At 46.1% G+C, this 16,783-nt stretch overlaps 1 protein-coding gene across 15 annotated transcripts in view; it reads left to right on the plus strand.

The window, feature by feature from the left end:
• DLGAP1 (DLG associated protein 1) overlaps positions 1–16,783 on the plus strand; it is an 825,909-nt gene that overhangs the window by 791,035 nt on the left and 18,091 nt on the right. For all 15 annotated transcript variants that reach the window (XM_060200748.1, XM_060200749.1, XM_060200751.1 and 12 more), the window contains one exon: positions 1,118–1,539. In XM_060200748.1, coding sequence (XP_060056731.1) covers positions 1,118–1,539 — 422 coding nt within the window. The remainder of the gene's footprint in view (positions 1–1,117; positions 1,540–16,783) is intronic.

The following is a 16,783-nucleotide window of genomic DNA, read 5'->3' on the forward strand; positions in this document are numbered from 1 at the left end:
ATGTACATAGCACCAGGTACAAGGAGCTGGGTTCAAGCTCCCACTCCCCACCTGTGTGTGGGGGTGTTTCATAAGTGATGAAGCAGGTGTGCAGGTATCTCTCTCTCTCTCTCTCTCTGCCTCCCTCTCCCCTCTCAGTTTCTCTCTGTCTTATCAGATAAAATAAAATAGTTTTGGGAGTTGGGTGGTAGCGCAGTGGGTTAAGCACACGTGGCGTGAAGCGCAAGGACTGGCATGAGGATCCCGGTTCGAGTCCCCAGCTCCCCACCTGCAGGGGAGTCACTTTACGGGTGGTGAAGCAGGTCTGCAGGTGTCTATCTTTCTCTCCCCCTCTCTGTCTTCCCCTCCTCTCTCCATTTCTCTCTGTTCTATCCAACAACATCAATAACAACAAATAATAACTACAACAATTTTTAAAAAGCAACAAGAGCAACAAAAGGGAAAATAAATATTAAAAGGTTAAAAAAGGTAAATAAAACTATTTTTTTCTTTTTTAAATTTTTTAAATTATCTTTATTTATTGGATAGAGACAGCCAGAAACCGAGAGGGAAGGGGGAAATAGAGAGGGAGAGAGACAGAGAGATACCTACAGCCCTGCTTCACCACTTACGAAGCTTTCCCCCTGCAGGTGGAGACCGGGGGCTCGAACCCAGGTCCTTGTGCACTGTAACCAGTGCACTCAACCAGGTACACTACCACTCGGCCCCCAAATAAAAATACGTTTTTAAAACAGATTGAGAAAAACAGTAACAGCTGGTCGTGTAGATCCATCTAATGCCCCCAGCTGGAATCTGTGACCGAGTCTTCATCATCTTAGCAGAAGGACTGTTGTTGGGACAGTGCGTTTGCAGGGGCCAGGACACTGTTAGCGTCATGTTGCTCTGCATCTAAGCGTCCTGTGTGCTTGCTTGAATAGTCAGTCCTCGGTGAGCAAAGATGGAAGGTTTGTGTTCTTGTAGGACAGTGATGGCAGTCGGCATACTTGCGTCAAGGGTCTACCTCCACAGACCGAGATGACACTCACTCCCCCTCCACTGTCACAACACGCAGAAGAGTAGGAGCCTTGAGCTTCAAGAACGGCCCTTGAACTCGATCCCCTGTCTCTCTCCCTCCAAGCTTCCGCAGGTTCACCAGGTCCAACAGCGTGACGACCGCAGTGCAGGCTGACCTGGACTCCCGCGACAATCTGGGAAACTCTCTGGAGTCTGCAGAGGACGATTCCTGCCCGGGGCCAATGGCCAGACAGTTCTCCCGAGATGCCAGCACGTCTACGGTCAGCATCCAGGGCTCAGGAAACCACTACCACGCCTGTGCCGCCGACGGCGACTTCGACGCTGATTTTGACCCTTCCATCCTGCCACCCCCGGATCCCTGGATTGACTCCATCACCGAAGACGCCCTGGAGGCCGTGCAAAGGTCGGTGTGCCACCGTGACGGCCACTGGTTTCTGAAGCTTCTTCAGGCAGAGCGAGACCGCATGGAAGGCTGGTGCCAACAGATGGAGAGAGAAGAGCGAGAAAACAACTTGCCGGAAGACAGTAAGTGAACCAGGGCTGTGTCCGGGCCTGGGGTGACTTGTGTTTCCAGACTCCCTTGGGCTACTTTCATTTGTCTAGTCTGGAAATTCCACACCTGAGAACGAGGTGATTCCAGCTGAGGGCCCAGGTATCCCTGAGCAGCACAGGGAAGTGGGGAATACTGAGCAGAAAACATTCCTCTGGTGGTTCTGAAAGACATCTAGTTCAGAGTGGGGGTGACCACATATTTCTGACGTTGTTATTCTTCTGAAGGTGTTTCTGAAGCAGTGTGGATTCTCAGGGAATAGACAGTGATTCCATTAGCTACAAGGCCCTCAGATAAATATGCATTTGAGCATTTGGGATTCTATCACTTTATCCCTTTCATTAATATGCAGTATTAAAGCAAGAAAATTCAAGTTTCATTTCACTGTTTTTTTTTATCTTTATTTATTGACTGGATAGAGACAGCCAGAAATTGAAAGGAAGACAGAGAGACACCTGGCCTCCACAGTGTTTTTTATGACCTTTCTTCATAGCCATCAGGCATTAATATTAATTCCCCTAGCTATGGCAGTAGTATCTCTGTAGTCATATCTACAGCCTGCTATAAATCACGTTCACTAGACTTATAAAATGAAATGAACGGGGACCAGGTGGTGGGGCACCTGGCTGAGCGCACGTGTTACAATGTGCAAGGACCCAGGTTCAAGGCCCCAGTTCCCACCTGCAGGGGGAAAGCTTTGCGAGTGGTGAAGCAGGGTTGCAGGTGTCTCTCTGTCTGTCTGTCTTCCCCTTCCTTCTCAATTTCTGGCTGTCTCTATCAAATAAATAAATAAAGACAATAAAAAATTTAAAAGTGAAATAAACTAATTCCGTCAAATGAGTGTCCGTAGGGTGAATAGTTGAGATGCTGTTGCTGCTACAGCTTCCCTGCTCTGGACTGCTTTTTTCGGAGAGTGGGAAAAAGAGACAGCCAAGGGAGGGAAGATGGCATGGCACTGAAGCTTCCTCAGAGGCTGCGCCACACGCCGGCAGAGCGGGCCCCCATGCAAGTGGGCTTTTCTGCCAGCCCCAGAGACTTAATTTTTTAATTAGTGACTTAATAATGATCAACAAGATTGTAAGATCACAGGGGTACAATCCCACACAGCTCCCACCACCAGAGCTCCCTGTCCCATCCCCTCCGCTGGAGGCTTCCCTGTTCTTTATCCCTCTGGGAGCATGGACCCAGGATCTCGATGGGGAGCAGAAGGTGGGGGTCTGGCTTCTGTAATTGCTTCTCTGCTGGACATGGGTGTTGGCAGGTGGACCCACACCCCCAGCCTGTGTCTGTCTGTCCCTAGTGGGGCAGGGCTCTGGGGAGGGGAGGCTCCAGGACACATGGTGAGGGCGTCTGCCCTGGGGGGTCAGGTTGGCGTCATAGTAGTGTCTGCAGCTTGGTAGTTGAAAAAGAGACTTAATTTTTAGTGAAAATGAAATGCGGATAATAGCAGGTAGCAGACTGTGGGATTCCCTCGCATGCCCACTGCTTGCTCATGTATTTAGTCCTTTTTCCCTGTTCAGACCATCCTGCTGGCTTACTTGTTGCCATTATAAGCAGTGGATTCAGAGTGCCAGCACAAGTCCTAGCAATAACCCCGGAGGCAAAAAAATAAAAAAATAAAATAAAATAGCAACGGAAAAGTAAATCTTGACATTTCCCCGACAGTTGATGCTGCTACAGATTCCCCAGAGTGTTGGATCACAAGAAGCAGAATTAGCTTTTAGCCTGGTAACAGGTGAACAGAGTACTACCTGGCTGGTGGAACTGTGTTTTTTCTCTCCTTCCTTCCTTCCTTCCTTCCTTCCTTCCTTCCTTCCTTCCTTCCTTCCTTCCGTCCTCCGTTCCTTTCTTTCTTACAGCACAGAGACAGAGAAAAATCAAGAGAGAAGGAGGAGATAGGGAGAGAGAAAGGAAACCACCAGGGGCCAGGCAGTGGCACAGCGGGTTAAGCGCACATAATACACAAGGAAAGGACCACACAGGACCCAGCTTCAAGCCCCCCAGCTTCCCACCCGCAGGGGAAAAACTCAAGTGGTTAAGCCCATCTGCAGGTGTCTGTCTCTCCGTCTCTCCCTCTCTATCTTCCCTCCTCTCTCAACTTCTGTCTGTCCTATCAAAAATAAAATAAAATTGGGAATCGGGCGGTAGCTCAGCGGGTTAAATGCAGGTGGCACAAAGCGCAAAGACCGGTGTAAGGATCCTGGTTCGAGCCCCCGGCTCTCCATTTCTCTCTGACCTATCCAAAAACAATGATATCAATAACTACAACAATAAAACAACAAGGGCAACAAAAGGGAATAAATAAATATTTTTTTAAAAAGAAAACATTTTAAAAACAACAATAATAGATTTATAAATAAGACATAAGCCTATTTCCTGTGAAGACATTTTTATAATAGTATCTGTTTTAACAGGCATTGTTCTGAAGACTATCAATTAATTGGCTGTTTTTGAACACAGAGCTGCCGCACTCTCATCAAAGAACCTAATTTGTTTTTTGTAAAGTTTTATTAATGAATGAATTTTGGGCTGAGACAGAGAAACTGAGAGGGGGGGAGCAGAGAGAGAAGAGGGAGAGAAAGACATTTACAGCACTGTTTGACCACTGGTGAAGCTTCCTCTCCAGATGGGGGTTGGGTGCTTGAGCCAAGGTCCTTGCATATGTAGTGTCTGCACTCATCTGGGCATGCCACCGCCTGCCCTACACCTTTCTCAGATCTGAGTCTCTCTCTCTCTCTCTCTCTCTCTCTCTCTCTCTATATATATATATATATATATATATATATATATTCTTTTCTCTCTCTCTCTCTTTTTTTTTAAGTTGTTGGCTGGTTGATCAGAAGACAGTTGAGGGTCATGACTGCAGAACAGAGGAGAGCAGGGCTAGGAGAGGTTTGGGCTCTTTGCTGCATGGACCTCAAGGAGTAAGTTAGTCTGAGACTGTGCACATACACTGCTTCATAGGGTAGGTGACCTTCCTTTGTAGCCTGAAATATGTATTGATACCTGAACCATCTTTTTCTCACTTTAAAAAACACAACCGAGGGCCGGGTGGAGGCGCACCTGGCTGAGCGCACATGTGGCAATGCGCAAGGACTCAGGTTCGAGCCCCTGGTCCCCACCTGCAGGGGGAAAGCTTTGTGAGTGGTAAAGCAGGGTTGCAGGGGTCTCTCTGTCTCTTTCTCTCTCTGCCTCTCCCTTTCTCTCGATTTCTGACCGCCTCTATCCAATAAATAAATAAAGATAATAAAAAAATTAAAAAGCAAAGAAACAAACAAAAAAAAACACAGGGCGGGGTGGAGTCAGAGAACATAATGGTTATGCAAAGAGACTTTCATGCTTGAGGGTTTAAGGACCCAGGTTCAATCCCCTGCACCACCATTGCTGAGCAGTGTTCTGGTAAAAACAAACAAACAAAAAAACCAGCAAACAACCATAAATATAGCAGGTAACAGGAGCAGGAAGAGCAGACGAGCTTGGAACCTGTTCATCCTTCCCTCTCCTGTATAGGTGTCCATAGTAACTCCCACCCACCCACCAGAATTCCTACCATAGCATTTTGAAATGCAGGGAGAAGCCCAACAACTAACTTTAGTATACTCATTACTTTACATCAACTTGCTAACACAATGAAATCCCCCCTTTTTTTTTTTTGAAAATGGGAGTGAGACCAGAGCAGTAGTCCGCCGCTGATGGTGTCTACTTGGTTTGTGGCTTTGTTTTTTTGTTTTTCTTTGTTACTGCTTTTTTTTTTTTTTTTGGTTTCATTTTGATTTTTAGAGAGGCCGAGAGAGTGTGAAAGACATGACAGCCTGAAGCGTCCTTCAGTGTGAGGGGCCCTGTTCAAACCTGGCTCACACACACACAAGGAAAAGCAGCTCACTTCCCAAGCGCTGACTCTCCAAGACACTTGTCTGTGCCCCACCCACCCCGTAGGTGCTGGGAGCAAAGCTCAGCCGTCAAGCACGGAAGGCATGCACTCTAGTGCCTCTCAGGCCTCTGCGCATGCCTTCTGAAAGGCACAAAACTTGTTCCAGTTACTAACATGTATCATGAGCTCTCGACTTGCCTACAAAATATGACTCCCTTCAAGTCCCAGCTTGGGCCTCACCTTCTGGCGGTCTCTGTGGAATGCCTCCCCCGGGGCTAGGCTGGGTGTGCCACCAGGGTGCTTCTCTGACAGCTGTGTCTTTCCTCCCTGGAAAGGGAGTGTTCTGAGGGTAGAAATTATTTTTGCCTTATTCACCTTTATGTGTCCAGTCCCTCTGGCAGACCCCACCACAATGTAGAGACATGGTGACTATGCATGCGAGTGCTGGGAAAATTGGGGGGAATTCTGCTTTAGGAAATTATTTTATGGCAGCAGAGGTAGTACAATGGCTATGCAAAGAGACTCTCATGCCTGAGCCTCCAAAGTCCCAGGTTCAACCCCCAGCACCACCATAAGCCAGAGCTGAGTAGGGGCGGGGGGGGGAGGAAAAGAATAAGAAATTATTTTACGGTGGGCCAGGAGGTAGAGCAGTGAGTAAACTCTTGGACTCTCAAGCATGAGGTTCTGAGTTCAGTCCCCAGCAGCACATGTACCAGTGATGTCTGGTTCTCTCCCTCTCACTCCTCCTATCTTTCTCATTAATAATAAAAAATATATGTTTTAAAAAGAAATTATTTTATTTAGCCCAACTTTTCATCTTAAGTAACTAGAATTTTAAAAAGTTCTTAATAAGTCTCTAGCAATCATTGTTGCCCAAAGTGAGAAGACTGATTCCCTTGTGTGTTGGTGACCCTGTACGCAGGGCTGGGGTCTGGCAGAGAGGAGACACTGTCACAGGAGTGAGGAGGCATTCTGGGTGTCCACCGTGACCTGGAGATGAGCTCTCACGTCTCTTCCGGTTGCATGCATCTAACTCCACTGCAAGCACAATTGAGACTTTCTCTCTCTCATAAGAGGGACAAAACAGGAGCTTCTGTCTACTGTTGGTAGAATCCCACATTCTAAACAGTGCAGAGGCATAGTGCTAAGTGCAAGGACCCGAGAAGGGATCCAGGATCAAGCCCCAGCTCCCCACCTGCAGGGGTGGTAAAGCAGAACTGCATCTCCTTCTCTACCTCCCTCTCCTCTCTCAATTTCTCTCTGTCCTATCCATTGAGATGGAGGTGGGGGCACCAGGAGCAGCGGGCCCGTCGTGCCGGCACTGAGTCCCAGCAGTAACACTAGAGGCTAAAATAAAATAAAATAAAAAATAAACAGTGCACAGGTAGACACAAATGCCCAAATCAGAGAGTCTCCAATTATAACCCAAGTCTAACAAAAAAGCCATGGCAACTCTCCACCCTAGAGACAGAAGGGCAAATGTGAACACAAGAAAACCTGTCACGCTCCTACAACACTGCCAGTTGTGGGCTGGAGACTCGCATAGGCAGGTGTTTTATTTGCCCTCAGAACGGCTGTTTGGCACAGTCCTGGCCAAGGTCACAGAACACAGAACACAGAGCTGTCTGATGGCACAGATAAGGAGGAGCAACATTTGACAAGAGAATGATACTTAGTGTCTCCCTTGGTGCAGTTCTCCCAAGCTCGGCATAAATCTCTGTCCTGGCTCCTCGGCACCCACAGTTCTGTTCAGATAACTGGGTCTGGAGCTGCAAAGGGCCTTTGTCTTACTAACCCAACCCCACCCCCTTTTATTGCCACCAGGGTTATCTCTGGGGCTCAGTGCATATACCACTAATCCATGCCCCTGGTGGCCTTTTTTTCCCTCCCTCCCTTCCTTCCTTCCTTCCTTCCTTCCTTCCTTCCTTCCTTCTTTCTTTTCTTTTCTTTTCTTTCTTTCTTTTGATAGAGACAGGGAGAAATTGAGAGGGAAAGCAGAGACAGAGAGGGAATTAAAGAAAGACAACTATAGCCCTGCTTTAACATTTGTGAAGCTTCCTCCCTGCCATTGGGGGCTGGGGGCTGGGGGCTTGAACCTGGGTCCTTACACATTGTAATATATGTACCCTACCACTGCCTGGCCCCTCTAATTTCCTAACAACCTTTTCTCTTTTTCCTTGGGGGTAGTAAGGGTGAGAGGCCAGTAATGTTTGGGGACCATTATCAATTCTGAGTAAATGGTTAAAAAAAAAAGTACACCCAGAAAATAGATATATCTGTCTCTTGATCTTGAGTTCTTTGGGTTCTATACTTAAGAGATGGCGGTCTCTCCTCAGAGTATATGAAGAAGGTAACTACTTGAAAAATCTCTCCTGAGAGATAAATATCTTTCTCAAACATAAACTTATTATTCATTCAGTTTCATTTTGTGAGGCACAAGAATCACTCTGATTTTAAAATAAAGTTTGGTAAATGTAGTTAGTCCTCAGATTCTACCCTGAAGGTGGTTAAATGGCAACTCAGGAAGTGGCACAGTGCCTAAAGCATTGGGTCTGAGAGCACAGGGTCCTGAGTTCAGTGCCTGGTGTCACACGTACCAGAGTGGTCTTCTAGTTCTCTCACTCGCTCACTCCCTCCCTGTCTAATAAGGAAATATTTTAAATGGCTAAAATGATACATCATGTACATTTTTATACAATCAAAATTCTGTCTCTTTCTCTCTCTCACACACACACACACACAGTCTGCAGAAAGATGCAGACTCATGCTCATAGTCACCATGCTGATGAGAGATTCAGACACCTGGTTGAATATCGTCCTGAATTCAAAATGACTGTGTTTTCAAGGCCACAACAACTCCAGAAGGTGAGGAACTGGTCCTCTCTGCTCCATGGGATCTAGGTCTACAGAGTTTGGCCTTGAGGTGACTGTTACCATCTTTTCTCCATAAGAGAGTTGAAGAAGAAAAGTGTCAAGCCCGTTGTCAATGATTATTCAGTTATAAATTGTTTTTATGATGCTATATCCTAATTCTGACAGCCGCTTCCTAGGGCTATTGTTGCAGACATTCTAGGACTAGCTGTTTCCTGGTTTACCTGAGACTATAAACATGTGGAAGGATGGGAAGGTTGAAACCAAACACTTGTGGCTGCCTAGTCGCCCTCAACTCAACTACCTTCTGGAAAGTACAGCTGTAAGCACTTTGAGTGTGGAGAGCTATTATTTCCCCTCTGATAATCTGAAAAGCAGGACAAGGATCTGAGTTCTCGTTTTAAACCATTGTTTCTTATAGCCAATGGTAGATTTTTATTTTGGTCTGTACAACAAAATAATGAAATTCTCCAGCAAGGTGGCCAGCGTCCAGCCGGCAGCTGACAGGACGCTGGCTCCCGCGGCACTGCAGTAAAATGATCCCAGCCCGTCTCAGACAATGAGGCCCTTGTGTGAAACAGCTGTCTGGGCGAGATGGCTCGGTGCTGCTTGACAGCGGCTTGTATGTTACATAGATACATCTGGTATTATCTGACCGGGAATGAAACGACCAGATGGGACCAAATGCTTCTAACTCGGAATGCGGCCGACCACTGCAGTCAGAAAACACAGGCTCAGGTTCCAGCAGTCCTTGGAGGAAATACTGGTCGATTGTACTGTCCGTGGAAATCTATCTTTGCCTCTTGAATTGGGGACAACTTACACGGGGGAATTTTCAAGCTTGATCTGAAATGCACTGATAAACTGTGTGTGTGCGGCGGGCAGATCAATTCCAAGTTACTTTTGCCTGGTAACAGCAGACAAGTTAGTGAAACTCGGCCTGGAGTCCTTCCCCTCCCACCCCTACTCCCACCACAATCCTCCCCAGAAGGTCTGTGGGCCTCGGTGCTGAATGTGAGGCTGGTAATGAAACCTGCAGTGGGACTGCCCAGTTTTAGGTTGAGTTACAGAAGCTGTGCACAGTCCTCACTGTGGCTGTCTGTCAGTGCCATCACCAGGTTCCTCTGCAGCCTTGAGCCAGTGGGTGGCAGGTGCATGCACTTGGTGACTGTGGGCTGCCCCTGGCCCCAGGCCTGGGAGGCTTCAAAGCTGTGAGCAGTGGGCATGTTCTCTAGCCTTCCCGATTTACTCTCACTGTACATTTGAAGTGAGCTTTTTTTAAAAAAATATTTATTTATTCCCTTTTGTTGTCCTTGTTGTTTTATTGTTGTAGTTATTATTGATGTCATTGTTGCTGGATAGGACAGAAAGGAATGGAGAGAGGAGGGGAAGACAGAGAGGGGGAGAGAAAGACAGACACCTGCAGACCTGCTTCAACGCCTGTGAAGCGACTTCCCTGCAGGTGGGGAGCCGGGGGCTCAAACCCAGATCCTTATGCGAGTCCTTGCACTTTGTGCTATGCTACCGCTCGGCTCCCTTTTTTCTGTTTTTCTAGGCAAAAATGAGTCTTGACTTCTCAGACAACCCAGTAGTTCTGGTTAGAGTTACCACTCAGCAGCCTGGCTCCGTGACCTAGGCCCCGTCCCTGTCTCCCTGCCCGTCTGGAATCATGGGACACCGCTGGCCTGGGCCTCCCGCGGGCCACCTTCACTCACTCCCCAGGAGAGGACGCGCTAGAGTCCTCCGGGCACCTCCTCCGGCTGTGCAAAGCCAACATGAGCAGAGCATTTCGGGACACTCAACGCAAGGCACATTTAAGCTTGGCTTCCTTTTCATTACCGCCACGTTTTTTGTGGAGTTGGGCGGTAGCACAGGTGGCACAAAGCACAAGGACCGGTGTAAGGATCCCGGTTCGAACCCTAGCTCCCCACCTGCAGGGGAGTCGCTTCACAGGCGGTGAAGCAGGTCTGCAGGTGTCTGTCTTTCTCTCTCCCTCTCTGTCTTCCCCTCTTCTCTCCATTTCTCTCTGTCCTGTCCAACGACGACAACAATAACAATTACAACAATAAAGCAACAAGGGTAACAAAAGGGAATAAATAAATTAATTAATTTAAAAAAAAGAAAAACAAAAAAATATGCTGTGACTTTTCTGACAGCCCGATATTTCTATGTATTGTAATTGCAATCGACATCAAACAGTTTCACTCTTTTCCTACATATTTTCTTCCATAATCAAAAAATTATGCTAACCAAGTTCATTTCATATAACCTTCAAAGTCTCAAATGCTCTAAACATATCTACACTTGCCGTTTCCTAGTGAATGTCAACTGAGAGATGGATGAAGGTATAATCATCATACCTGTGTGTGGAGTCAGGGTAGTGAAAGAAGCTGAATTTTTTTAATGTGCTCATTATAAATAAAACAGTGCCCTGCCGCATGCTCTAGCCCTTTGAGCCCCCCTGAATCGCATCTATGGGAAGCTCTCCAAGCACCTATTCATTAGCCACCAAGTTTAAACAGACAAAACAAAACTCTTGTTAACTGCAGAGCAAGAGTGGCCACTGGCAGCCAGAAGCCACACGGATCTGTTTTCTGTGGAGACCTTCTGTTGACAGCAGCCTTGGAGCACAAATGTGCTTGAGAAGCAGCTGGTGGCTGGCTGGAGGAATTCTCTTCCACAGGGACACACTTGTAAATGAGGATGTTCCCGCACAGGCGATCCCAACTTGAAATCACACAGATTCAATCTGGGAGATGCAGGTGACTTTACTGTAAGTGGTCAGATCTACTTTTCCCCCCTTAATTTATTATTTATTGATAGAGACAGAAAGAAATTGAGATGGAAGGGGGAGATAGGGAGAGGGCGAGGGAGAGAGAGAGAGAGAGTCATTTGCAGCACTGCCTTACGGTTTGCAAAACATTCCCCTTGCTGGTGGGGACCAGGGGCTTGAACCTGGGTCCTTGTGCACTTCAACATTTGCACTCAGCCAGGTGCATCACCACCTGGCTCCAGTGCATCTTCTTCACAAACTTTTTCCTCTGTCTCTACTACAATCAACAACATTAAAAAAAAAAGAAAGTAAAAAACTGAGAATGAGGAACTTTTAATTCACCCGCGGATCTGTTCAGCTTATTCCAAATGGCTTGATCCCGTCAGCAAAGCACAGTGAGCATTAGGAATAGAAACACAAAAAGAAGACTCACCCACTGCAGACTCTGTGATGTAACCAAGCAGTCAAAACTGTAACTTGAGTGGTCCGGGAGGTGGTGCAAGTGGATAAAGCATTGGACTCTGAAGCATGAGTTCAGTCCCCGGCAGTACATGGACCAGAGTGGTGTCTGGTTCTTTCTCTCTCCTCCTGTCTTAATCATTAGTAAATGAATAAGATACTTAAAAAAAAATTTTTTTTTAACTATAACTTGAAAAAAGTGGTGCTTTTTGAAATGTCACAGCCTGAGAGAGTAAGAATACTTAAGGCAGTGTGTTTGCCTGGTAAGCAGCAGGCTTGCGGAGGAGTCCATTTAGTCTGAAATATATACATTCAACAAGATACCAGGGGTTATGAGGATGCACTCCAGTGTCGTTGAGAGCTCCATGATTTGGTCAGAAAGTCAGATGTAGGGGGTCGGGCGGTAGCGCAGTAGGTTAAGTGCACATGGCGCCAAGCACAAGCAACGGTGAAGGGTCCCAGTTTGAGCCCCTGGCTCCCCACCTGCAGGGGAGTCGCTTCACAGGCGGTGAAGCAGGTCTGCAGGTGTCTGTCTTTCTCTCTCCCTCTCTGTCTTCCCCTCCTCTCTCCATTTCTCTCTGTCCTATCCAACAATGACGACATCAACATCAACAACAACTACAACAATAAAACAACAAGGGCAACAAAAGGGAAAACAAATAAAAAAAAAGAAAGATGTGCAATAAGAGAGCTGATCTCAAGACTGAGGGTTTTTTGTTGGTGGTGGTGGTTTCATAGTGGTTCACAGAATACTAGGGTCTCAGTGGCAGAGTTTCACACCCTTTCAAGCTGTGTCAAGCCAGCATACAGACACCACTCTTTCCTCACTCGCACCACGAGGTGTGTGAGATGGAAACAGCCTACACGGCTCTCCCAGCAATTTGCAACCAGCATTATAAACAGAAACACGAGACTAGCAATCGCCCAGGTGAATGGTTAAGAAAGTCATGATACGTAGACACCACGGAATGCCCCCCAGCTGCGGGGGAAACCCTGTAACCTTTTTACTGAGTCTTGGATAACACTTAAAGGAACCATACTAAGGAGCAGGAACCAGTGAACTCACTCACAGAAGGGACTTCAGAAAACACAAGGTGGAACTTAGACAAGCCAAGATATGTCACAGTAGATACAAAGACTCTAAGGAGGGGAAGCAGGAAGCTGGGTGGTGGGGTACCTGGGTGAGTGTACAAGGACCCGGGGCACAAGCCCCTGATCCCCACCTGCTTGGGGAGGGAAGCGTAATGAGTAGTGAAGCAGGGCTGCATGAGTCTCTCTCCCTTACTGTTTTATTTATAACGAGCTAGTTTTGGGGGGGGGGGAATCAGTTTCTTTTACCCCCCCACCGCCCCCCCACTCCAGAGTAGAATAAGATGATCATGCCCTGACATCGAAAATTGTAGACAGATGGAGAGAGCAAATTCTCAGAGCAGCCAAGAGGGTGTCAGGCCAAGGACACAGGTAGATGCGATCAGTGGACATTATTGATCCACACTGAGGGCGGCAAGGTCCTACAAGGGCCCACAGAGGGGCCATTATGTTGTTCCTGATGGAAATGACCACTGACAGTGGAATTGAACTCAAGATCTCATGCCTGAGAGTCCAATGCTTTATCCACTACCGTCCCCCAGACCATGGTCTTTATATACAAAGACGAAAGAAATTACTTAGTCACCAATTGACCCTGGTGAAAACCTGGCTGAACAAGAGCCAACAACAACAAACAAAAGAGGACAAATACTCAGTCTACAGCACTGGGAGGTGAGGTCTGGGTATAAGTCAGAAGAAGAAAAACAATTCCCTTTTTGTAGTGTTTTGATCATGAAAGGATGTTGGCTTTCTCTGCATCTATTGATATAACCGTGTGGTTTTTAGTTTTGCTTTTATTCATGTGGTGGGTCACATTGATTGATTTATGTATATTAAACCAGCCTTGCATCCTGGGATAAACCCCACTTGGTCATGGTGAACAATCTCTTTAATATACTGCTATGTCTGGTTGGCTAGAATTTTGTTCAAAATTTTAGCATCTCTGTTCATCAAGATACTGGTCTGTAGTTTTTTGTTGTCGTTGTGTCCCTGTCTGCTTTTGGTATCAGAGTGATACTGGCTTCATAGAAGCTGGAAGGGAATATTCCTGTGTCTTGGAAGAATTTTAAAGTAGAGGTATTAACTCTTGAAGGCTTTGTAGAATTCATTTGTAAAACCATGTGGTACAGGACTTTTATTGTTAGGAAGGTTCTTGATAACTGTTTGGATTTCTTTGGCTATGAATGGTGAGATCTTTTTTAAAAAAAAATTTTTATTTGGGGGGGTAAAATTTTTTTTTAGTTATTTGTGAAAAAGACAGGAGGAGAGATAAGGAACCAGCCATCACTCTGCTATATATGCTGCCAAGAAATTGAACTCAAGATCTCATGCTTGAGAGTCCAATGCTTTATCCACTGCCATCCCTTAGACTTTTAATATTTTATATACAAAGATTAAAGAAATTATTAAGTCTCCAACTGACCCTGGTGAAAACCTGGCTGAACAAGAGCCAACAACATGAAACAAAATAGGACAAATACTCAGTCTACAGCACTGGGAGGTGAGATCTGGGTATAAGTCATAAGAAGAAAAACAATTCCCTTTTTTTTTTTTTTAGATCATGCCAACTTTTATTTCCCCAGAAAAATGTCCCAAGAACTAAATAATGCCGACTAGATATGAGAGTTAAAACTTCAGCTTCATTCCAACACCTTTCCCCATTTCATTAAATAATCAAAAATCCTACAGTGCTCATATAAAGATTGTTTGACAGCTAGAGAAAATAGAGTCTGAGGCTGGGGAGAGAGCTAACGGTTCTGCAAAAGACTTGTATGCCTGAGGTGCAAAGGTCCCGGGTCCAATCCCCAGCACCACCATAAGCCAGAGATGCTCTGGCCTACAGAACACCACAAGTTAGTTAGTTTAGTTTGACTTAAACGTGTCCCAAAAGCAATATTAGCCTACGGCTTGGTGAGATCACCTAACACAAAGCCTCTTTTATAGTAAGGTGTATTATACTTTTTTAGAACATTATATAGAAGACACGGTGGATAGTCTGTACACACAAAGGATTATAATGACATAAAACAAAGTATTTAAAATAAATTAAAAAAAAAAAAAAAAAAACCCTCTGGCAAGCCGCAGAAGTGGCCCAGAAGGAAAACACTTGCTGTGCGCACGTGAAGAAACAAAACAAAAACAAGCAAAGCATCACGACTGAGAAAGTTGGGCTCTGGTCTCATACAAACAAATAGGAAAGAAGGAGGGAGGGAAACAGTGACCGGGCTGGGTGCTGGTGCACCTGGCTGAGAGCACACGTTACAGGGCACAAGGACCTGGGTTCGAGCTGTCGCCCCCCACCTGCAGGGGGAAAGCTTATGAGTGGTGAAGCAAGGCTGCAGGTATCTCTCTGTCTCTCTCCCTATCTCCCCCTTCCCTCTCAATTTCTGACTGTCTCTATCAAATAAATAAATATCATTGTGAGTTGGGCGGTAGCGCAGCGGGTTAAACACACGTGGCGCAAAGCGCAGGGACCGGCGTAAGGATCCTGGTTCAAGCCCCCGGCTCCCCACCTGCAGGGGAGTTGCTTCACAGGCGGTGAAGCAGGTCTGCAGGTGTCTGTCTTTCTCTCCCCCTCTCTGTCTTCCCCTCCTCTCTCCATTTCTCTCTGTTCTATCCAACAACGAAGACAGACAACAATAATAACTACAGCAATAAAAAGGGCAAAAAAGGGAATAAGTAAATATTAAAAAATATATTTAAAAATAAATATCATTTAAAAAGGGAGAAAAACACTGGCAACATATTACACTGTAGCGTGTCTGTTTTTATCCTTTTAATCGTGAAGCTGACTGGAGTTGTAGCAGAAAAAAATCAAAAGTCAAAGTATAGTTTATTTTTATTTTTATTTTTTTTTTTTTTTGCCTCCAGGGTTATTTCTGGGGCTCGGTGCCTGCACCATGAATCCACTGCTCCTGGATGCATTTTTTCCCCCCATTTTTGTTGCTATTGTTATTGTTGTTATTGATGTCGTTGTTGTTGGTTAGGACAGAGAGAAATGGAGAGAGGAGGGGAAGACAGAGAGGGGGAGAGAAAGACAGACACCTGCGCAGCGGGTTAAGCGTACATATTCCCCTCGCGCCATCATGAAGTCAAACGCTGTAGGCTAACTGTTCTAAGTCAGTGACTGTTGAGAGAGGCAGTGTCAGGTTTCAGGGAAGCTGTACTGAGCATGTCAGAAATGTCTGTTCATCTCTGTCTTGGAGGCTGAAAATGGGGCCTGATGACCACCAACTTGGGCATAATAAGTAAGAGAAACCAGTACTTCTCCTGTCTTTTGGGTTCTAGAGAACTAGATCCTGTTAGAATATTAAAAAGCACCCGTGTTAATTATGTCAGGATGGGAAACACTGATCTTGACTCAGCAGAAAGTCAGGCATTTCCCCAGAGGAAACTGTCTTTGTTTTACGCTGCTTACCACATCGTAGCGGAACTCTGTCTTCATGCAGCTTTGTGATAGAGTCACAGACAGCAGGGTCAGAGGGACGTGTTCCTTGTCTTCATCCTGTGTCCCGAAACAAGGTCACTGGGGGAAGGAGGCCTGTGCTCTTTACTGAATGTCTAGAGTGTATCTAGACTTAAAATCAGAAAGAGCCCTGCCCGTGCCCCAAAGTGTCTTGCTCTGTATTCTTATCATTATGATGTTAAAAGAAAAACCTGAAATCTGAACTTCGCACCCCCCATGCAACCAGGTGACGCCTGCCTCTGCCACCTTCCATTCCCCTTACGAGTGAGACTTGTCAGCACATCAGTGCCTTTGCCCAGCTCTGCTTTGCTCCCCATTCGAATGTGGAACAGCCACGGACTTTGGTGGAATTCCGCCACTGATTACCACGGCCACTCTCTCTTTCCATTGGCATCGGCTGCAAAGCGATGGAAGTCACCCTTAGATGATTTCACTTACTTAGATTCTGACCCAGTTTTCAGTAAATATTGAGTGAAAAAGGAGTACAGCTGACCTAGGAGCAAGCAGACAGGAACCCAGACAGGAGGAGGCTCTTGGAAAGGCATTGCATAACTGGGCCCCATTTTCCCCTATGAAGTAACACCTATTCTGCTTCCCAGACTGTGTCTCTTAGATGTGCATGGAAATGTGGTTTGAAACACAAAGTGATACCAGTGTACGAAGGTAGATTTTTCTAGAAAGCAAGTTATG

The sequence above is a fragment of the Erinaceus europaeus genome, chromosome 10 (genome assembly GCF_950295315.1).
Source record: "Erinaceus europaeus chromosome 10, mEriEur2.1, whole genome shotgun sequence".
NCBI classification, from domain to species: domain Eukaryota; kingdom Metazoa; phylum Chordata; class Mammalia; order Eulipotyphla; family Erinaceidae; genus Erinaceus; species Erinaceus europaeus.